Source organism: Notolepis coatsorum (assembly GCF_963971535.1).
Source record: "Notolepis coatsorum genome assembly, chromosome: 4".
NCBI lineage: Eukaryota > Metazoa > Chordata > Actinopteri > Aulopiformes > Paralepididae > Notolepis > Notolepis coatsorum.
Genome location: NC_140168.1, coordinates 118,191,563 through 118,211,204, shown reverse-complemented (window position 1 = coordinate 118,211,204; position 19,642 = coordinate 118,191,563). Strand labels below are relative to the sequence as shown.

Here is a 19,642-nt window from a genome sequence, read left to right as displayed (position 1 = left end):
GCATGGTGCTGGTCTGTCTCCAGTAACATGGTGCTGGTCTGTCTGTCTCCTGTAACATGGTGCTGGTCTGTCTCCAGTAACATGGTGCTGGTCTGTCTCTCCAGTAACATGGTGCTGGTCTGTCTGTCTCCTGTAACATGGTGCTGGTCTGTCTCCAGTAACATGGTGCTGGTCTGTCTCTCCTGTCTGTCTCCAGTAACATGGTGCTGGTCTGTCTCTCCTGTCTGTCTCCTGTAACATGGTGCTGGTCTGTCTCTCCTGTCTGTCTCCTGTAACATGGTGCTGGTCTGTCTCTCCTGTCTGTCTCCTGTAACATGGTGCTGGTCTGTCTCTCCTGTCTGTCTCCTGTAACATGGTGCTGGTCTGTCTCTCCTGTCTGTCTCCTGTAACATGGTGCTGGTCTGTCTCTCCTGTCTGTCTCCAGTAACATGGTGCTGGTCTGTCTCTCCTGTCTGTCTCCTGTAACATGGTGCTGGTCTGTCTCTCCTGTCTGTCTCCTGTAACATGGTGCTGGTCTGTCTCTCCTGTCTGTCTCCAGTAGCATGGTGCTGGTCTGTCTCTCCTGTCTGTCTCCAGTAACATGGTGCTGGTCTGTCTCCTGTAACATGGTGCTGGTCTGTCTCTCCTGTCTGTCTCCTGTAACATGGTGCTGGTCTGTCTCTCCTGTCTGTCTCCAGTAGCATGGTGCTGGTCTGTCTCCTGTAACATGGTGCTGGTCTGTCTCCAGTAGCATGGTGCTGGTCTGTCTCTCCTGTCTGTCTCCAGTAACATGGTGCTGGTCTGTCTCCTGTAACATGGTGCTGGTCTGTCTCTCCTGTCTGTCTCCTGTAACATGGTGCTGGTCTGTATCTCCTGTCTGTCTCCTGTAACATGGTGCTGGTCTCCAGTAACATGGTGCTTCTGTCTCTCCTGTCTGTCTCCAGTAGCATGGTGCTGGTCTGTCTCTCCTGTCTGTCTCCAGTAACATGGTGCTGGTCTGTCTCTCCTGTCTGTCTCCTGTAGCATGGTGCTGGTCTGTCTCTCCTGTCTGTCTCCTGTAACATGGTGCTGGTCTGTCTCTCCTGTCTGTCTCCAGTAACATGGTGCTGGTCTGTCTCTCCTGTCTGTCTCCTGTAACATGGTGCTGGTCTGTCTCTCCTGTCTGTCTCCAGTAACATGGTGCTGGTCTGTCTCTCCTGTCTGTCTCCTGTAACATGGTGCTGGTCTGTCTCCAGTAACATGGTGCTGGTCTGTCTCCTGTAACATGGTGCTGGTCTGTCTCTCCTGTCTGTCTCCTGTAACATGGTGCTGGTCTGTCTCCAGTAACATGGTGCTGGTCTGTCTCCTGTAACATGGTGCTGGTCTGTCTCTCCTGTCTGTCTCCTGTAACATGGTGCTGGTCTGTCTCTCCTGTCTGTCTCCTGTAACATGGTGCTGGTCTGTCTCTCCTGTCTGTCTCCTGTAACATGGTGCTGGTCTGTCTCTCCTGTCTGTCTCCAGTAACATGGTGCTGGTCTGTCTCTCCTGTCTGTCTCCTGTAACATGGTGCTGGTCTGTCTGTCTCCAGTAACATGGTGCTGGTCTGTCTCTCCTGTCTGTCTCCTGTAACATGGTGCTGGTCTGTCTGTCTCCAGTAACATGGTGCTGGTCTGTCTCTCCTGTCTGTCTCCTGTAACATGGTGCTGGTCTGTCTCTCCTGTCTGTCTCCAGTAACATGGTGCTGGTCTGTCTCTCCTGTCTGTCTCCTGTAACATGGTGCTGGTCTGTCTCTCCTGTCTGTCTCCTGTAACATGGTGCTGGTCTGTCTGTCTCCTGTAACATGGTGCTGGTCTGTCTCTCCTGTCTGTCTCCAGTAACATGGTGCTGGTCTGTCTCTCCTGTCTGTCTCCTGTAACATGGTGCTGGTCTGTCTCTCCTGTCTGTCTCCAGTAACATGGTGCTGGTCTGTCTCTCCTGTCTGTCTCCTGTAACATGGTGCTGGTCTGTCTCCTGTAACATGGTGCTGGTCTGTCTCTCCTGTCTGTCTCCTGTAACATGGTGCTGGTCTGTCTCTCCTGTCTGTCTCCTGTAACATGGTGCTGGTCTGTCTCCAGTAGCATGGTGCTGGTCTGTCTCCAGTAGCATGGTGCTGGTCTGTCTCCAGTAGCATGGTGCTGGTCTGTCTCTCCTGTCTGTCTCCAGTAGCATGGTGCTGGTCTGTCTCCAGTAGCATGGTGCTTGTCTCTCCCGTGTTTCCCGTGTGTAACCAACCCTTTTGTTTTTCCAGTTCAGTGGACAATTTAATTCGTTTATGTAATTCCCTCCAATCCCAATACAGGATGGTGCAGAATGCGGCCTGTGTGTCCAGGGATTAAACTCTGAAGGAGGAGGGGCACTTTGGTGTTGTTGTGATTTTCCACTGGTCAAGTGGCCTTGCCCCCCCCTAGAAATTGTTAGACGGTTGTTAGACCCCCTAGGCATGGTCTAATTCTCATAGCCCACGACTGCGCGTGGTGTAATGGCTTTTATACAATGACCGATGTCATCCAACCTTATTGCTATACAATAAACACACATTAGTTGAAGATTTATTGACAACCATCCGTAGAAAAAGTAGTTCCCAAAAAAAAAAGTCGCCCTCTTTCGAAGTTGGTTATGCTTAGAGTTTGGAATCAGAGCTGGTGGTCTATCGCCCTGCTCTAAAGACAAACTCTAACCTTAACCAACTTCGAAAGAGTCGCCAAGCTTAACCAGTTGGAAACAAGGCGGACAGTAATAAAATTTGCAATCAATCAATCAATCAATCAATTCAATAACCCACGTTCACTTAAAACAGCGCACCTCCCAGCTGCTTCTATAGAAAGTAGGTAAAAAAAAAGAAAAAAAATTATAAAATTTGCAATCAATCAATTTGCGCGATTTTTATTTTGTTCCACAATGACTCATGACCCACTAATTACATAATCCAACATTGTGTAAGAAACTAACACATTCGCTGTGACAGAATCGTTTTTCATTTAGTCGTTATGACGCTGTCAACATATACATTCGTAACGTTTATTGCCCGCCATCTTGCTTTCACTTCTAAAACCACAAACGGCGGAATGATAGTAATTCGGTTGTGGGCGGGTCCTGGGACCAAGAGCGGGGGTAATAACAAATACCCACGTGTAATTTGACTGTTTCAGCCAATCAGAATCGAGAAATTTGCATGCCATTGTATAATACATAAACAAAGCCTCTGTAATCAGATGGAAACCAATTCTGTAATTGTCCTTGAAAAGTCTTGGGAAGAAACTAAATTCATTATTCTAATGATCTCTCCTTTCACCCCGCTCGGTGGTCATCGCGGCCTGGCTGTTATCCCAAAAGCCTGTTGTCGTGGCACTTCAGTCCTCCACTGTATCTGCTAGTGATGATGTGTCATCTTCTCCATTGCTGCCCCCCCCCCCCTTTTGCGAGGGGAGGAGGGAGCCGTTTCAAAGTCTCTGATCAAGCTCTTCTCGTCTGTGTGTCGTAGCTAAATCTCACTTACACCCGGAAGAAACTCACTTGTCTATATTCTCGCCATAGCAACAACAGGCCCGCCCCCTCTTCTCGTCGCTATGTGACACGCTGTCATGGCAACTGCTATTTACCTTTAACACACATTAAACGTCCGTTCTATTGATGTCAAACTCTCTCTGACCATTCTGCCTGCTCTCAGTCCTTATCAGTTATGTGCTGAACGACCTCGGCATGCACACACCCTGCTTGCTGCTACCACACTGACTCTCTCTGACCGCCTCCTCCACCACATCTACCTCTCTGACCTGGCTATAAGTAGATGCTGTCATCCACCACTATTTAACACTATATACACCTTGAAAAACCTATATTTCCTTCACCTTGTACTCCTCCCCTGTATGTGTACATGTGCAAATCTGTGTACAATTTGTTTATATCTGAATTTTTCACATTCCTAGTTTGTAATGATGCATGACTTGTGTTTTTCATGGTTTCAGACTGAGGATAGGCTTTGTGACGGGACCCAAGCCGTTGGTTGACAGAGTGGTGTTACACATCCAAGCCTCTACCATGCACACTAGCTCCTTCACACAGGTGCGTCTAACCACACCTTTTAGAGTGGCGCTACACATCCCAGCCTCTACCATGCACACTAGCTCCTTCACACAGGTGCGTCTAACCACACCTTTTAGAGTGGCGCTACACATCCCAGCCTCTACCATGCACACTAGCTCCTTCACACAGGTGCGTCTAACCACACCTTTTAGAGTGGCGCTACACATCCCAGCCTCTACCATGCACACTAGCTCCTTCACACAGGTGCGTCTAACCACACCTTAGTGGCGCTACACATCCCATCCTCTACCATGCACACTAGCTCCTTCACACAGGTGCGTCTAACCACACCTTAGTGGCGCTACACATCCCATCCTCTACCATGCACACTAGCTCCTTCACACAGGTGCGTCTAACCACACCTTAGTGGCGCTACACATCCCAGCCTCTACCATGCACACTAGCTCCTTCACACAGGTGCGTCTAACCACACCTTTTAAAGCCACCTCGTTCATTTAAATCATAGAGCAAGGTGGGTCATTCCTTTTTTTAAAAGGGCATTTCAACGATTTTTTTACCTTAACCCTATCGTTTTGAGGACAATGTGATAATCGGACATAAAACGTACCAACGTGTTCTGTGTCTGGGGAGCTTGGCTGCAATTTTTGGAAAAGGGCATCATTTTAGTAAGTAATAATAAACATTGCCAAGATTCAAATCAATTTGTTAAAGGTGCTATTGATAACATTCATCCACTAGATGTTGCCCATCATTACATCTTATCCAATCAGGTGCATTCCATGAGGGGAATTCATTCATTAATTAACATTAATTTTGGACCAACATTTTTTCTAAATGATCATATTTTGAGGGGAAAAGCAATACTTTTATTCCAGAGAGAGAGAGACTCTATGGAGTCGCAGTAGATTATCGGTTATCCAAACTCCACAGAAGGCCACCAGTAAGACATTATTGTAGGCAGAGTCAAGTCAACACTGAGGTTAATGTGATGCCAGCCCACGATCACCTCCTCTCTTGACTTGAACTTTGTCCTTGTTCGCTGACTCTGGTGTGAGTGCGTGGTCACACTCGCTATACAGTGTCTCTGGCCTCTGTCGTTGGGATTAGCGGAACTCAGATGTCTGATCCTTGCTTCTGCTTTCTCACCAAATCAAGAACATTATGTGGGAATGTGAGAGGAAGCTTTAAATTCAGTTGTTCACTCATTTGCTCCCCTGACCCCTCTCATGCTCTCATCACGCACACACACACACACACATACACACATTTGCAAATACTGTAGCACATTTGGCAGTGCCCTCACAGACTGTAAACAAACAAGTGTATGTTATTTTAAGAATCTTCATAAAAGTGAGAGAAGGAAGGGAGTAACTCGCTGCTGTTGTGACCATGGGAATAGAACAACATAGCAGTGTTTATCTCTGGTAGTGATTACAGTATATCAGTACTCTCTCTCTTTCTCTCTCTCAGCTCATGGTCTCCCAGTTGCTGCATACCTGGGGCCAGGATGGCTTCCTCAAGCACATAGATGGGTAGGTCACTTCCTGTGTTTTTCATATCTCCTCTGTATAGCTTTCAGGAAGTGGGCGGGAGTTTTTAGGAAGTGGGTGGGAGCTTTCAGGAAGTGGGCGGGAGGTTTTGACGGTTGCTACAGGAGGTTTTGACGGTTGCTACAGGAGGTTTTGACAGTTGCTACGCCTCATTATTTCCACATGCCGGTCGCCATCTTGAGAGAAAAAAAGTGTTAAAACGTAGAAGTCGCTAAAACTGCTAAATGTACAGGAGAAAGAGGAAGGAATAAAGGAAGACGGGGTTCCCGTGACGATGGTGGTGAGATCTTCCTGTGGCAGCGTTTCACTCGACAACAGACCTTTTCAAAACCATCTTCTAACCCAAAGATCGGCCTGTCAACGCACACAGTCGTTAGTCAAGTCAAGAGTCACTTTATTGTCCCATCAGCTGGGAAATGTGTGTTGAATGAATGAATGAATGAAAACTTTATTTAACAGATTGCAGAATGGGTACAATACAGTACGGCTCAATACATACAATTGTTAAGGGGATGCAGACCTGAGAAAGACGTTTGTCTTGTTGGGCTTTACACCCCCACTGCAGCCACAAACGCATACATACAGACAGACACGACTGACTCCAAACAAAGAAGATAAACAATATAAAAGATACAAAAAAGTACCTTCACAGCAGGATGTCTGGCAACACCACATATATATAGTATGGCCAAATATCGAGAATATTACGACCAAATATCAATAATATTACAATAAATTATCGATTATTCGATAATTGCCAGCCATTTATCTGGCGCCATTTTAAAAGTTTAACTGAAAACGGAATAAAGGATTTTTCAAACCTGTTTAGTCTAGAGCGTGGAACTCTAAACCTCCCCCCAGAGGGCAGTAGCTCATACTCATGTACTGTAAAACATGGGACGGTCCGAGACAATTGTATGGGCTTGCCTTAGAGTAGGTAGCCTTGTTCAAAAATAGACTGCAGGGATGAGTGACTTTTCACCCCTATGATCTTCCATGCAGCCTGCATCAGATGGAATGAGCCTGTACATAATGTGGCTCCCAAACATTTATTGTCCCAGAAGGGAAATTGTGTCATTGTCGATGGCAACCACATGACAATTAATTGGGCAAGAAATACAGATTTTTTTTAAATAATGATAATGATAATAATAATAATAATAATAATAATAATAATAATAATAATAATAATAATAATAATAATAATAATAATAATAATAATAATAATAATAATAATAATAATAATAATAATAATAATAATAATAATACATAAATATATATAAATAAATAAATAAATAAATAAATAAAGAGATCAAAAGAAATGATAGCACAAATCTATAAATATGTACAGAAATATATGCATAAGTATTTAATCAATGAATGTATTTTTCAAATGAAGTGAACACAGCCTGTCCCCTTGAAGTGTGTGAACTTCTTTTTTATATGATGGTATATAGAATATTAGTGATATGTCAGATATTGCTTTTATTAAAAAAAATTTAAAGGGCATCGTTTTAGTAAGTAATAAAAAATATAGCCAAGATTCAAAGCCATTTTGTTAAAGGTGGTATTTATAATATTTGGCCACTAGATGTCGCACTAGAGCACCAGCATGTCATTATCCAATCAGGTGCATTCCACGCGGGGAAATGGGAAGTAGAGAGGGAATACGTGTATTCAATTCAAATTAAGTGAACACAGCTCGTCCCTTTTTGAAGTGTGTGTGAAGCTTTTTTTTTTACTTGCCCGTTGCAGAGTGATAGAGTTTTACAGATCGCAGAAAGACGCCATGATCTCCTCTGCAGACAGATGGCTTAAAGGTTTGTACCTGTCTGTGGACTCACTAATAATAAACAACACTTCTATCTAAAGGTGCACTAAGATTTTGATTCATGTGAAGCAAGAACCACGTAGACTCAACTACACCCACACGATTCCTTGGTAGAAGCACCTAATCAGTGTAATCAGTACTGTATGAGTTCACAGTGACGTGTGTGTGTGTGTGTGTGTGTGTGTGTGTGTGTGTGTGTGTGTGTGTGTGTGTGTGTGTGTGTGTGTAGACGTGGCTGAGTGGCATGCTCCATCAGCAGGCATGTTCCTGTGGATCAAACTGAAGGGCATCGCAGACACCCAGCAGCTCATCATGGAGAAAGCCCTGGAGAAGGAGGTCAATATCACACACACACACACACACACACACACACACACACACACACACACACACACACACACACACATGCACACGCACGCACGCACGCACACACACAGCAGTAATTTCGTTGTGTTCCTCACATTGTACCCTACTATGTTGTTCTGTTTGAGAGGAAACTGGTATCTATCTTCTTGTCTCTCTCTCTCTGGAGAAGACGGTAAGCTAATTTCCCAAAATGTTGGCGTGTTCCTTTAAGTACAGTACTTGAGTAAAAACACTTGAGTTACTTTCCACCACTGTACGGTATCCCGAGTACATTTAGAGCCAGAGGGTGTCTCGTTGTGCTTTTAGTAGGCTCTGGGTAATTCTACAAGAGAGCCAAAAGAAATGGATATCCCCATTATCTCATTGAGCTCCAATTTAAATGTCTCCTGATAATTCCTCAATTTTGTTTTGGTTAAGGTTTAACCAAACAAAGTGCAATTTGTATAACCGGATAGACCGGTTTTAATAGTCGGAACAGAATTCACATAGCCCCTAATTTCCACATACTGTACACCTTTCTGACCTGGAGCCCTCGTTATGCCAGACGGCAGGTGACCTCGTTATGCCAGACGGCAGGTGACCAGACCGGCAGGTGACCGGACCGGCACTCTCTCTCCTTCTCTCTCTTTAGCTGCTGCACGTCACACTAGGCAGATGTTTTGCTCCCAGGACGCGGTCAGCGTCACGCCTGAATAGCCTGTGGGACAAGTATATGGAGGGCATCCATTACCAACACAGGCTTATGGAGTTAGAAGCCTGGCGTTTCCCCTCCCACACACACACACACACACACACAGACACACTCACGCACACACACTCACGCACACAAATCCCGCTGATTGGCCCTATTTCATGTGAAAAGGACTACAGTACAATCAGGCTATTTTCTTTTAGATTTTGGGCAAGAGAATCCCCTCTCTCCGTCCACCCCAGACGATCACAGTGCTTATAAGCAGTGGATAATGAAAGCCTTGTTGACGTTTTCACAACTTGTTTACTGACGGGAAAGGGATTTAATGGCGTCTTACTGTAGATATGAACTGGATTCACGCAGGAAAAGCTCTGTCCTGGTCGCGTCTATTCTTTTACCAACGAATTTCCAGTTCCGCGTTCGCGTTCTGCGATCTGATTGGCCACTGACGTTTCTGGTGCGATCTGATTGGCCACTGACGTTTCTGGTCATGTGACATTTCTGGTCATGTGACATGTGCGCCCAATCGCATGACGCGCCCATTTCCGCCTCGAACAGCAGCAAACTACCTAATGCCTAGCTTATCACTGGTTAAGCTTAGGCGACTCTTTCGAAGTTGGTTAAGGTTAGAGTTTGGAATCAGGGCTGGTGTTCTATCGCCCTGCTCTAAGACAAACTCTAACCTTAACCAACTTCGAAAGAGTGCCTAAGCTTAACCGGTGAAAGAAAAAAGCGTCACACGATTGACGCGACCAGAAACGTCAGTGGCCAATCAGAGCGCAGAACGCGACCGCGGAACTGGAAATCCGTTGGTAAAAGTATTCAGGCGTCCTGGTCGGTAGCCGCGCGCGCGCGTGTGCGTGTGTGTGTGTGTGTGGATTTATATTCAGGGAGGGAAGTTGAATATCGTGTGTGTTCTTGTGCTGTATGTGTGTGCGTTTTCTTTCTGTGTGTGTGTGTGTGTGTGTGTGTGTGTGTGTGTGTGTGTGTGTGTGTGTGTGTGTGTGTGTGTGTGTGTGTGTGTGTGTGTGTGTGTGTGTGTGTGTGTGTGTGTGTGTGTGTGTGTGTGTGTGTGTGTGTGTGTGTGTGTGTGTGTGTGTGTGTGTGTGTGTGTGTGTGTGTGTGTGTGTGTGTGTGTGTGTGTGTGTGTGTGTGTGTGTGTGTGTGTGTGTGTGTGTGTGTGTGTGTGTGTGTGTGTGTGTGTGTGTGTGTGTGTGTGTGTGTGTGTGTGTGTGTGTGTGTGTGTGTGTGTGTGTGTGTGTGTGTGTGTGTGTGTGTGTGTGTGTGTGTGTGTGTGTGTGTGTGTGTGTGTGTGTGTGTGTGTGTGTGTGTGTGTGTGTGTGTGTGTGTGTGTGTGTGTGTGTGTGTGTGTGTGTGTGTGTGTGTGTGTGTGTGTGTGTGTGTGTGTGTGTGTGTGTGTGTGTGTGTGTGTGTGTGTGTGTGTGTGTGTGTGTGTGTGTGTGTGTGTGTGTGTGTGTGTGTGTGTGTGTGTGTGTGTGTGTGTGTGTGTGTGTGTGTGTGTGTGTGTGTGTGTGTGTGTGTGTGTGTGTGTGTGTGTGTGTGTGTGTGTGTGTGTGTGTGTGTGTGTGTGTGTGTGTGTGTGTGTGTGTGTGTGTGTGTGTGTGTGTGTGTGTGTGTGTGTGTGTGTGTGTGTGTGTGTGTGTGTGTGTGTGTGTGTGTGTGTGTGTGTGTGTGTGTGTGTGTGTGTGTGTGTGTGTGTGTGTGTGTGTGTGTGTGTGTGTGTGTGTGTGTGTGTGTGTGTGTGTGTGTGTGTGTGTGTGTGTGTGTGTGTGTGTGTGTGTGTGTGTGTGTGTGTGTGTGTGTGTGTGTGTGTGTGTGTGTGTGTGTGTGTGTGTGTGTGTGTGTGTGTGTGTGTGTGTGTGTGTGTGTGTGTGTGTGTGTGTGTGTGTGTGTGTGTGTGTGTGTGTGTGTGTGTGTGTGTGTGTGTGTGTGTGTGTGTGTGTGTGTGTGTGTGTGTGTGTGTGTGTGTGTGTGTGTGTGTGTGTGTGTGTGTGTGTGTGTGTGTGTGTGTGTGTGTGTGTGTGTGTGTGTGTGTGTGTGTGTGTGTGTGTGTGTGTGTGTGTGTGTGTGTGTGTGTGTGTGTGTGTGTGTGTGTGTGTGTGTGTGTGTGTGTGTGTGTGTGTGTTAGGTGCTGCTAGTTCCCGGAGGTGTGTTCATGATCGACAGCTCTGAACCCTGCCCCTACGTCAGAGCTGCCTTCTCTCTCTCCACACCCCTGCAGATTGACGAGGTGAAAACACACACACACGCGAGGCTACACACAGACAAGAGAGAGTACACCAACTAAAGCTAACAAACGCTTCATACAAGGCTCAGTACATTATGTACACAACTACACACAGTCGACTGGCACCACAAAAACAATTTTTATGCTTTATTTGAGTCCACCAAATAAATGACATAAGGTTAAAATATTCAAGAGGTTCAACATAGAACCTCCACTTTATACTCTAGGTGTTTAAGCATAGCAAAGCTCTTTCAAGATCTAAGTAAATGTTCTCTTTTTTTTTTAGGTTCTCTATTCAGTTCAATACCTCTCTATTATTCTTGGGTTGTTTTAACTTACACAAGTTCGTATAAAATGTAAGTGATTATAGTATGATATTTGAAGCTTATTTTAATTTTTATTTTTTCCTTATTTAACGGGAGAGTGGCCAAGCCACAGTTGACATTCTACTTATGGTAGAATTTAGAATGTTAGATCCTATGGCATACATAGGAAAGTTAAGGATGAATCGCTCGGTCTGGGCAGACTGGTCGTGTAAGGGGGGGAGGGTCGAAATCCTATGGGGTTTCAGAGGGATAAGGGAATATATGTATGGGTGTTTTTTATGTTTGTTATCATGCTCAAGCTCTGCTCTCAACAGGACCTAAATAATTGGATATATATCTATTGTGAATCGCTTCTCCAGACGACTTGCACACAAGAATACAGCAACATGTTTAGATTATGGCTAGTCTGAATATAATGATTTGGAATACTAGGGGACTGAACAAACAACATAAACGCAAAAGCGTGCTTACATTGATGAAAAGCAAACAGGTTGATGTGGCTCTTTTAAGCGAAACGCACCTTTTAGAAGCTGAAAATGTAAAGCTGGCGGACAAAATATATCATAATATTAGCTACTCATCTTTTGGAACTAGATCCTGTGGGGTAGCTATAGTCGTGAAAAGGAAATTGAATATTAAATTGTTGGACATATGGTCTGATACAGACGGCCGAGTAACTATTGCTAAGATAGAATACAGTAACAGGAAAATTGTGCTGGTAGCGGCTTATGCCCCTAATCTTTATGACGCCAATTTCTACGCAACACTCAAAAATGCAATGTTGGACATCCCTGAGTATTCATTTATAATTGGTGCGGATTTTAATGCCATATGGGATCCCTCGATTGATAAATCTAATCCCACCACTTCCAATGATCAGAAACAGGCATCTAATACACTAAAGGATTGGGCCAAGAATATGGGAGTAAATGATCTATGGCGACTACTCAACCCGAGTAGTACTCTCTTTTTCTCCGCAAGACACAAGTCATTTTCCAGAATAGATTATGTTTTTGCATCCCCTAGACTATTTGATAGATTTGACGTGGAATTGGAACCCAGTACATTATTAGATCACAGTTATTTACTCCTGAAGGGCTCATTTGGGAGACTGACATCCCGAGCCCCAAGATGGCGCTTTAACTCGACACTGCTGAAAAATACTGAATACATTCTACAACTCAACGATAAACTAGATGAATTCCTGGAGACTAATGTGGGTTCGGTATCGGACCCCAGAATGTTATGGATCTCGGTAAAGAGTTTTATCAAGGACAACACTACAGTCTTTTCCTCCAACCGCCGTAAAAAACGGCAGTCCAAACTGGTAGAGCTGGAAACGCTTTACTCGTCGTTATTCTCTTCTTTACAACGCGACTACTCGGGTCAATTGGAGTCTCAAATTAATGTGTTAAAAAAGAGATTAACTCCATTTTAAGACAACAATCTGAATTTCAAATACGCAGTACAAGACAACATTATTACTTTCATGGCTCTAAACCAAGTCACCTACTAGCTATGAAGATAAGATCCAACACACAATTTGCTGATATCCCTACTATTAAGGACCAACAAAGGCTTGTTACAGACCCCAAAAAATCAACGAGACTTTCAAAAAGTTTTATTCCAACTTATACAAATCAGAAGTGGTTTTCGATCATAATAAAATGGATACATTTCTTGATCAAATTAACCTACCTAAACTCTCAGAGGAAGACGCTAAACAGTTAGATACACCTATCACACTAGAGGAACTTAGAGAGGCTATATCGGAATTGCAAAGTGGGAAGGCTCCCGGATGGGATGGTATCCTACCAGAACTTTACCTCTCATGTTGGGAAGCAATTGGACCCCTATTACTGGATATGATTTTATACTCAATCAAAGAGGGGAACTTCCCCAGGGACGTCAATATGGCACTCATATCTGTCCTCCTTAAAAAAGACAAAGACCCCACCGAATGTGGTAGTTATAGACCCTTAAGCCTCCTCGGAACCGATCTTAAGCTGTATGCTAAGGTACTAGCCATCAGACTTCAAAAGCATATGACAGCTCTAGTTCATCCTGATCAGACAGGCTTCATAAGAGGCCGCCTGATCACGGATAATATTAGACGATTACTACATCTGATAGACAACAGCAAGGTTGTCGTGCCTCCTACAGCTATATTATCCTTGGATGCGATGAAGGCCTTTGATAGGTTGGAATGGTCTTATTTATGGGCAGTACTCGGAAGGATGGGGTTAGGTGTAGGATTCATTAATATGATAAAAGTACTATACACAGAGCCATCGGCCATGGTTATAACAGGTACATTCACCTCCCCTCTCTTAACTGTTTTGCGTTCGTCTAGACAGGGTTGTCCTCTTAGTCCCGGACTATTTGCTCTATCCTTAGAACCTTTAGCACAGTATATAAGACAATCCCAATCCATAGAGCCGATCTCAATTAGGGGCACACAGCATCATCTTAGTTTATATGCGGACGATGTAATATTGTTCATGCAAAACCCTACCACCTCACTGCCCCATCTTCTCAAGCTAATAGACGATTTTGGCAATCTATCGGGATTTAGGATAAACTGGCCAAAATCGGCCTTCCTTCCACTGAATGTCACTGCGAAGGCTACCATCCTTCCAGGAAATATACAAATGGTAGAACACTTTAGATGTCTTGGAGTTGAAATATTCCCCACTATATGCCAAACAGTGAAGTATAATTATACAGGAATCCAAGAAAGGATCACAAATGACTTTGACAGGTGGTCAAAACATAAAAACTCAGTACAGACCCGAGTATCAATAGTTAAAATGGATGTTTTACCCAGAATCAACTTCTTCAGCTCAATGCTACCGTTATACCCCCCCCCCCCCCTGCTGGCTACTGGAAAAAATTACACTCCGCCGCATATAAATTTATTTGGAACAACAAACCTCCACGAATTAAAAGATCCACCGCACAGAGAAACAAAGCCGACGGAGGTTTAGCATTTCCAGACTTCTACCACTATTTTAAAGCGTACTCTTTAAGACCACTGATCACCTGGTTTGATTCTCAAGCATCTGTATCCTGGAGAACATTAGAAGAAAACATTGTGGCACCACATAGACTGCAGGATGTAGTATACACCAACCTATCAATTAAGCAATGCAACTTGAAATTTGGCCCTCTTATTACACATGTGATAAGATGTGAAATTTACTAACCAACATAAATGGCATAAACACTCTCCCATATTTAATAACAATACACTCCTTATTGCACAACAACAATCACAATCAGATTTCCCAAATGGGAAAAGAATGGCATACATACATTGGGAGATATCTTCAACGAACGGGGCTTTTGTAGCTATCAAGATATATATAACAAATTTAACCTCACCAGTTCCACATATTATTTCTACAGACAATTATTAGCATGCTTGAAGGCTCATGGAGTCCCATTAAAGACACCACTTGAGTACCACAGATATCACAAGTTCTTTTATGAAAGGGAGACATCGAGAGGATTTGTCACGGACTTTTACCGTCACTTACTTACATCTTCGTATGAAGCCCTTCCCCTAGACTCAGTTTGGAGGATGGATATACCAGACCTGGAAGTAGATTTTGATTGGGCTGAGGTCTGGGCAAACGTTCGGCTATCGTCACATAACCCGGATCATCAACAGATTCATCTTAATTTTATTCATAGGATTTACCTAACTCCTATTCAATTGAACCGTATGGGGCTTAAACAAGACCCTCTATGTTCCTTATGTACAAACGGTGATAATGGTACATTTATGCATATGTATTGGGAATGTCCGCCTGTTAAGATATTTTGGGAAGAAATAACCACACTATTATCAGGATTTTTGTATTTGACAATACCTGTAATGCCTTCTGTATTGTTGCTGAATGATGTCTCTCAGTTATCACACTCTGTACACATAAAGAGGCTAATCTTGTCCGGTATTACGGCTGCCAAAAAGCTAATAGCATCATGCTGGATTCAACCTGATAAAATGTGCCGGAGGGTATGGATTCTTACCTATCTTGATGTGATTTACCTGGAGATATCTACCGCACGAATTCTAGGTATTAATGAAGCCAGCATAGAAATCTGGTTAGGGGTGGTGGAGAGGATAAAACATTATATGAACTATTAATCCTTGGTAATAATGGATGTATTCAAGGGGGGTCCGGTGGGGGGGGAAGAACAAGTAAGAGCATGTATGTGTTTTATAGTGGATTTCTACTGTAAAGGTTTGTATGTCATGTCAAAAAATAAATAAAAATAAAAAAACATTTGTTCAAAAAAAAACCCATAGAACCTAACAACTTAGGCCGTGTTCTTTGGTGGAGACGATGTTTTATCAAAGGTAGAATCTATAATGGAGTAAAACAGCGACCTCTAGGTAAAAGAGCCCCGCTTTTATATTTTTTTTGTAGTCTAACGTGTGGGTTGGAGTTTAGTAACTTATTGTGAATTTCTTCAGACCTCTCTCTTGGCAGAACCTGAGGTGTGGCCCAGCAATAGCAACCCCGCCCCCTATACCCACTCAAAGGGACTAAACACGTTTAGCAATTATGCCACAATAATGTGGAACGCCCGACCCACAGTCGTAAAGGAATGTGAATCCCTACCCTCCTTCAAAACCGCTCTCAAAGAGCACCTACGGGTGGCTGCAATTAGAAACTGGCCCCGGTAAATGTCAAAATCCCCCCACTCAATCAACCCCCTCCAATGTAGTTTCTTCACCTTCGGATGTATATTTTTTTATGAACTCTTTTTCTTACACAGTACTGTATATTTGTATGTCTTGTATGTCTTAAATGTCTTGATGAATTGAAAATGGAGGACCCTTATGTAAACAAGATGAAAGTCTTTTTCTGGTCTGCATCCTCTTAGCAGTTGTTTGTATTGAGCCGTACTGTATTGTACCCATTCTGCAATCTGTTAATATAGTTTTGAATCAATCAATCAAACTCCAACCCATACATCAGACCAAAACAAAAGATGTAAAGAAAGTGCAGTACCAAGCGCCGTCTGACGCCATTGCAGATTCTACCTTTTTAAGGATACATAAAGCATCGTCTCCACCAAAAGAACGATAGGTTATGTAGATAACCTAGTTATATTAGTATTGGCTGAGCTCCCGCTCTGAGCCTTACGAGATACTCTATATCGCCTGTGATACCTAATGTATCTCCCACGAACAAAAACACATGCACCCCACCTGTATGGGGCCCCGCCCCTTATGGTGGCACCACCCATATAATCATGACTCTGGTCATGACACACCCTTCCTCGCCAAAAACCCGTCCCAGGAAAAGATCCCTCAAGAGGGAACTCAGGGCGCGCAGAGCGGGAGCTCAGCCAATACTAATATAACTAGGTTATCTACATAACCTATCGTTATATTTCGTATGGCATCGCTCCCGCTCTGAGCCTTACGAGATAATGGGGAAGAGCGGGTGCGAGACCCGACAGATGTACCCCCTGAGGACCCGTAAGCCCACATCAAGGGGTGCGGGGAGCCCTGTCACCCCATCCTTCCTAACGAAGGGGGGGCGCAGTCAACTCCACCTGAATGCGAACAAGAGGGAGCCAGAACCCCTTGAACACACCGTACAGGCGGAACCACGTGTGACTCAACACACTGCGGCCCATACCCATACACTCCCGCTACCCGACCAAAGGACGGGAAGCAGGAAAGGCCACAGACCCCAGAACCGCCTGGGAGACAGAACCCCCGGTCATGTCCATGAGGTAAAACCTTACAAAGGGGCCCGGTGAGGACCATGAAGCTGCAGCACAGATGTCCTCCACCGAGGCCCCACCCAGGAGAGCGGCAGAGGCAGCCACCCCACGAGTGGAGTGCGCCCTGACGCCCCCAGGGGGATCCTGCCCAGCCAACGTGTAGCAGAGGGCAATACCCTCGCACAACCAATGGGACAGGCGCTGCTTCGACAGTGCCTTACCAGCACGAGCCCCACCGTAACAGACAAAAAGCTGGTCGGTAACCCTGAAGTCCTGAGTACGGCTGAGGTAAAACCCCAAAGCACGGACTGGACATGACAGGTGAAGGCCCGCATCTAACTCACTAGTGTGAGGAGGAGGACGAAAAGCCTGAACCACAATATCCCGGGAGCGGAAGGAACTCCGGATATTCTTAGGCACGAAAGCAGGATTAGGTCGCAGAGTGGCACTGCAATCGGTCCGAAAAGACAGGCACTCTGGACGTACCGAGAGAGCACAGAGCTCACCCACGCGTTTAGCGGAAGTGACAGCCAGTAGGAACGCGGTCTTGAAAGACAGCCGTCCCAACGGCGCCTGCTCGAGCGGCTCAAACGGGGCCAAGGACAACCGACCGAGGACCAATTGAAGATCCCAAGTCGGAGCCAAGGAGCGTTGCACCGGCTTAACGCGTCGAGCGCCAAGCAGGAAACGCTTCACAAGAGGGTGGCTGAACAAGACATCCCCCTCAAATCCCTCATGATAGGAGGATATAGCTGCTGCATATACCCTCACTGTCGAAGCCGACAGACTATCAAGGAGAGACTGGAGATAACCCAGAACAGCATCCAGGGGGCAGGAGACTGGGTCCCAGCCCCCCCCCTTACACCATTCTTGGAACGCACGCCACCTGCCCGCGTAAACCGCGACAGTGGAGGGAGCATGCGCACACCGGATGGTATCAACCACTGCGGGATCCATCCTCTCCAGACTCACCCTCCCACCAGCCACACCACCAGGCGTTGACCCAACACCGGAGGCTGGACAAGCACTCCGTTGTGCTGCGAGAGGGCCGTCGCTGACCACGGAATGACCCAAGGAGGAGCGACCAGAAGCTGGATTAAGACCGGGAACCACACTGACGTGCCCCGGTCCGGCGCGACCAGGATCACCGTCCTGCGCTCCCTCCGTATCCGCTCCAACAGCTGACTCAACAGCTGTACAGGAGGGAAGGCGTACAGAAGACCGGGCGGCCACGGAAAGGTCGAGAAGGCATCCACCCCCAAGGGGGGATGATCCGCTCGACTGAGCGAGAACCACAAGGGGCACTTGTGAGAACGTCGGCACGCAAACAGATCTACCGAGGCCTCCCCGAACCGATCCCAGATCTGTCTGACTATGTCGGGGCGGAGTTCCCACTCGTCGTGACGAGGACCGCCCCGAGACATTATATCCGCCGCCACATTTTCCGTACCAGGAACGTGGAGCGCCCGCAGACTGCGCAGCCTGCGGGATGCCCATAGCAACAGTTCGCGCGCCACCCGGAGCAGGCGGGCGGAACAAGTCCCACCCTGCCTGTTGATATACGCCGCCGCCGTCACATTGTCCGTCCTGATCAAAACATGCTGGCCTACCACCAGGTGGCCGAGCCGTTTGAGGACCAGGAGGACCGCCTTCAACTCCAACACATTGATATGCAGGACAGCTGGGTCGGCATGACCCGTCCAGCTGCCCCCCACTGCGTGGGTCCGAAACGCCCCTCCCCAACCTGTGAGAGAGGCGTCGGTGAAAACCGTGACGTGGGAGCCTCTGCTGCCCATGGGGACCCCAGCGGAGAGGATACCCAGCCTCCCCCAGTGGGCGAGATACCCCCATATCGACAAAGGAACCGTCAACCGTCTCCCTTTGCCCCACACCGGATCTATTCTCAAAGAGAGAAACCACCTCTGTATCCGCCTCATAAAGAGGAGGCCAAGAGGAACCACCGTGTGGGCCGCCGATATAAGGCCCAGCAGACGCATCACCTGCAGCGCCGTAACCGTCCCTCCCAGACGGAAACCCCCGAGCGCGTGACGGAGATCCCCCCGACGCTGCTCCGAGAGGGTCGCAAGCATGGGCTTCGACCTCAATGTCAAGCCCAAGTACTCCACCTGTTGACTGGGAAGAGGGGTACTCTTCTTCCAATTCACAGCAAAACCCAGGCTGGTGAGGAAATCCACCACCAGTCGAGTATGAGACCTGGCAACCTCCTCTGAACGGCTGAGGAGCAGAATGTCGTCGAGATAGAACAAAACTCGTATCCCCCGACGACGTAAAGGCCCCAGAGCAGCCGCCACGCACTTGGTGAATGTGCGGGGAGCCAGAGAATAACCGAACGGCATTCTGTGGTACTCGTACGCTACGCCCTGAAACAGGAACCGTAGGAACTTCCTGTGAGGAGGGAAAATGGGTATGTGAAAATACGCATCCTTCAGGTCTATGGAGGTGAACCAGTCCCCCCTCCTGACAGCAAGCAGGAGGAGTCGGACGGTCAACATCCTGAATGGTCTCACTACAATCAACCGATTGAACATGGACAGATTCAGTATAGGTCTGACCCCCCCAGTTTTCTTGGGCACCAGAAAATAACGGGAGTAGACGCCTGACATTGCGTCCTCTCTCGGGACCACAACGACGGCCTGCTTCGCCAACAGAGATCGAATCTCGTCGGCCAGGGCTGTCACCGCGCCCGACCCTGACAATAGGGTCGGCACCAAACCTGAGAACGGAGGATGGGGCCGCGCAAACTGCAAAACCAGCCCCGCCTCTAACGTTCTCCTCATCCACCGATTCAAGGGACATTCCCGTCGCCATATGTGAATATAA

General features: G+C 46.4%; 1 protein-coding gene across 1 annotated transcript in view; it reads left to right on the top strand.

Annotated features, from left to right (window-relative positions):
- The window catches only part of aadat (aminoadipate aminotransferase), a 104,293-nt gene that overhangs the window by 80,603 nt on the left and 4,048 nt on the right, over window positions 1-19,642 (top strand). Inside the window, exons 7-11 of the mRNA XM_084312084.1 lie at window positions 3,963-4,059; window positions 5,512-5,573; window positions 7,347-7,411; window positions 7,652-7,758; window positions 10,629-10,730. Coding sequence (XP_084168210.1) covers window positions 3,963-4,059; window positions 5,512-5,573; window positions 7,347-7,411; window positions 7,652-7,758; window positions 10,629-10,730 — 433 coding nt within the window. The remainder of the gene's footprint in view (window positions 1-3,962; window positions 4,060-5,511; window positions 5,574-7,346; window positions 7,412-7,651; window positions 7,759-10,628; window positions 10,731-19,642) is intronic.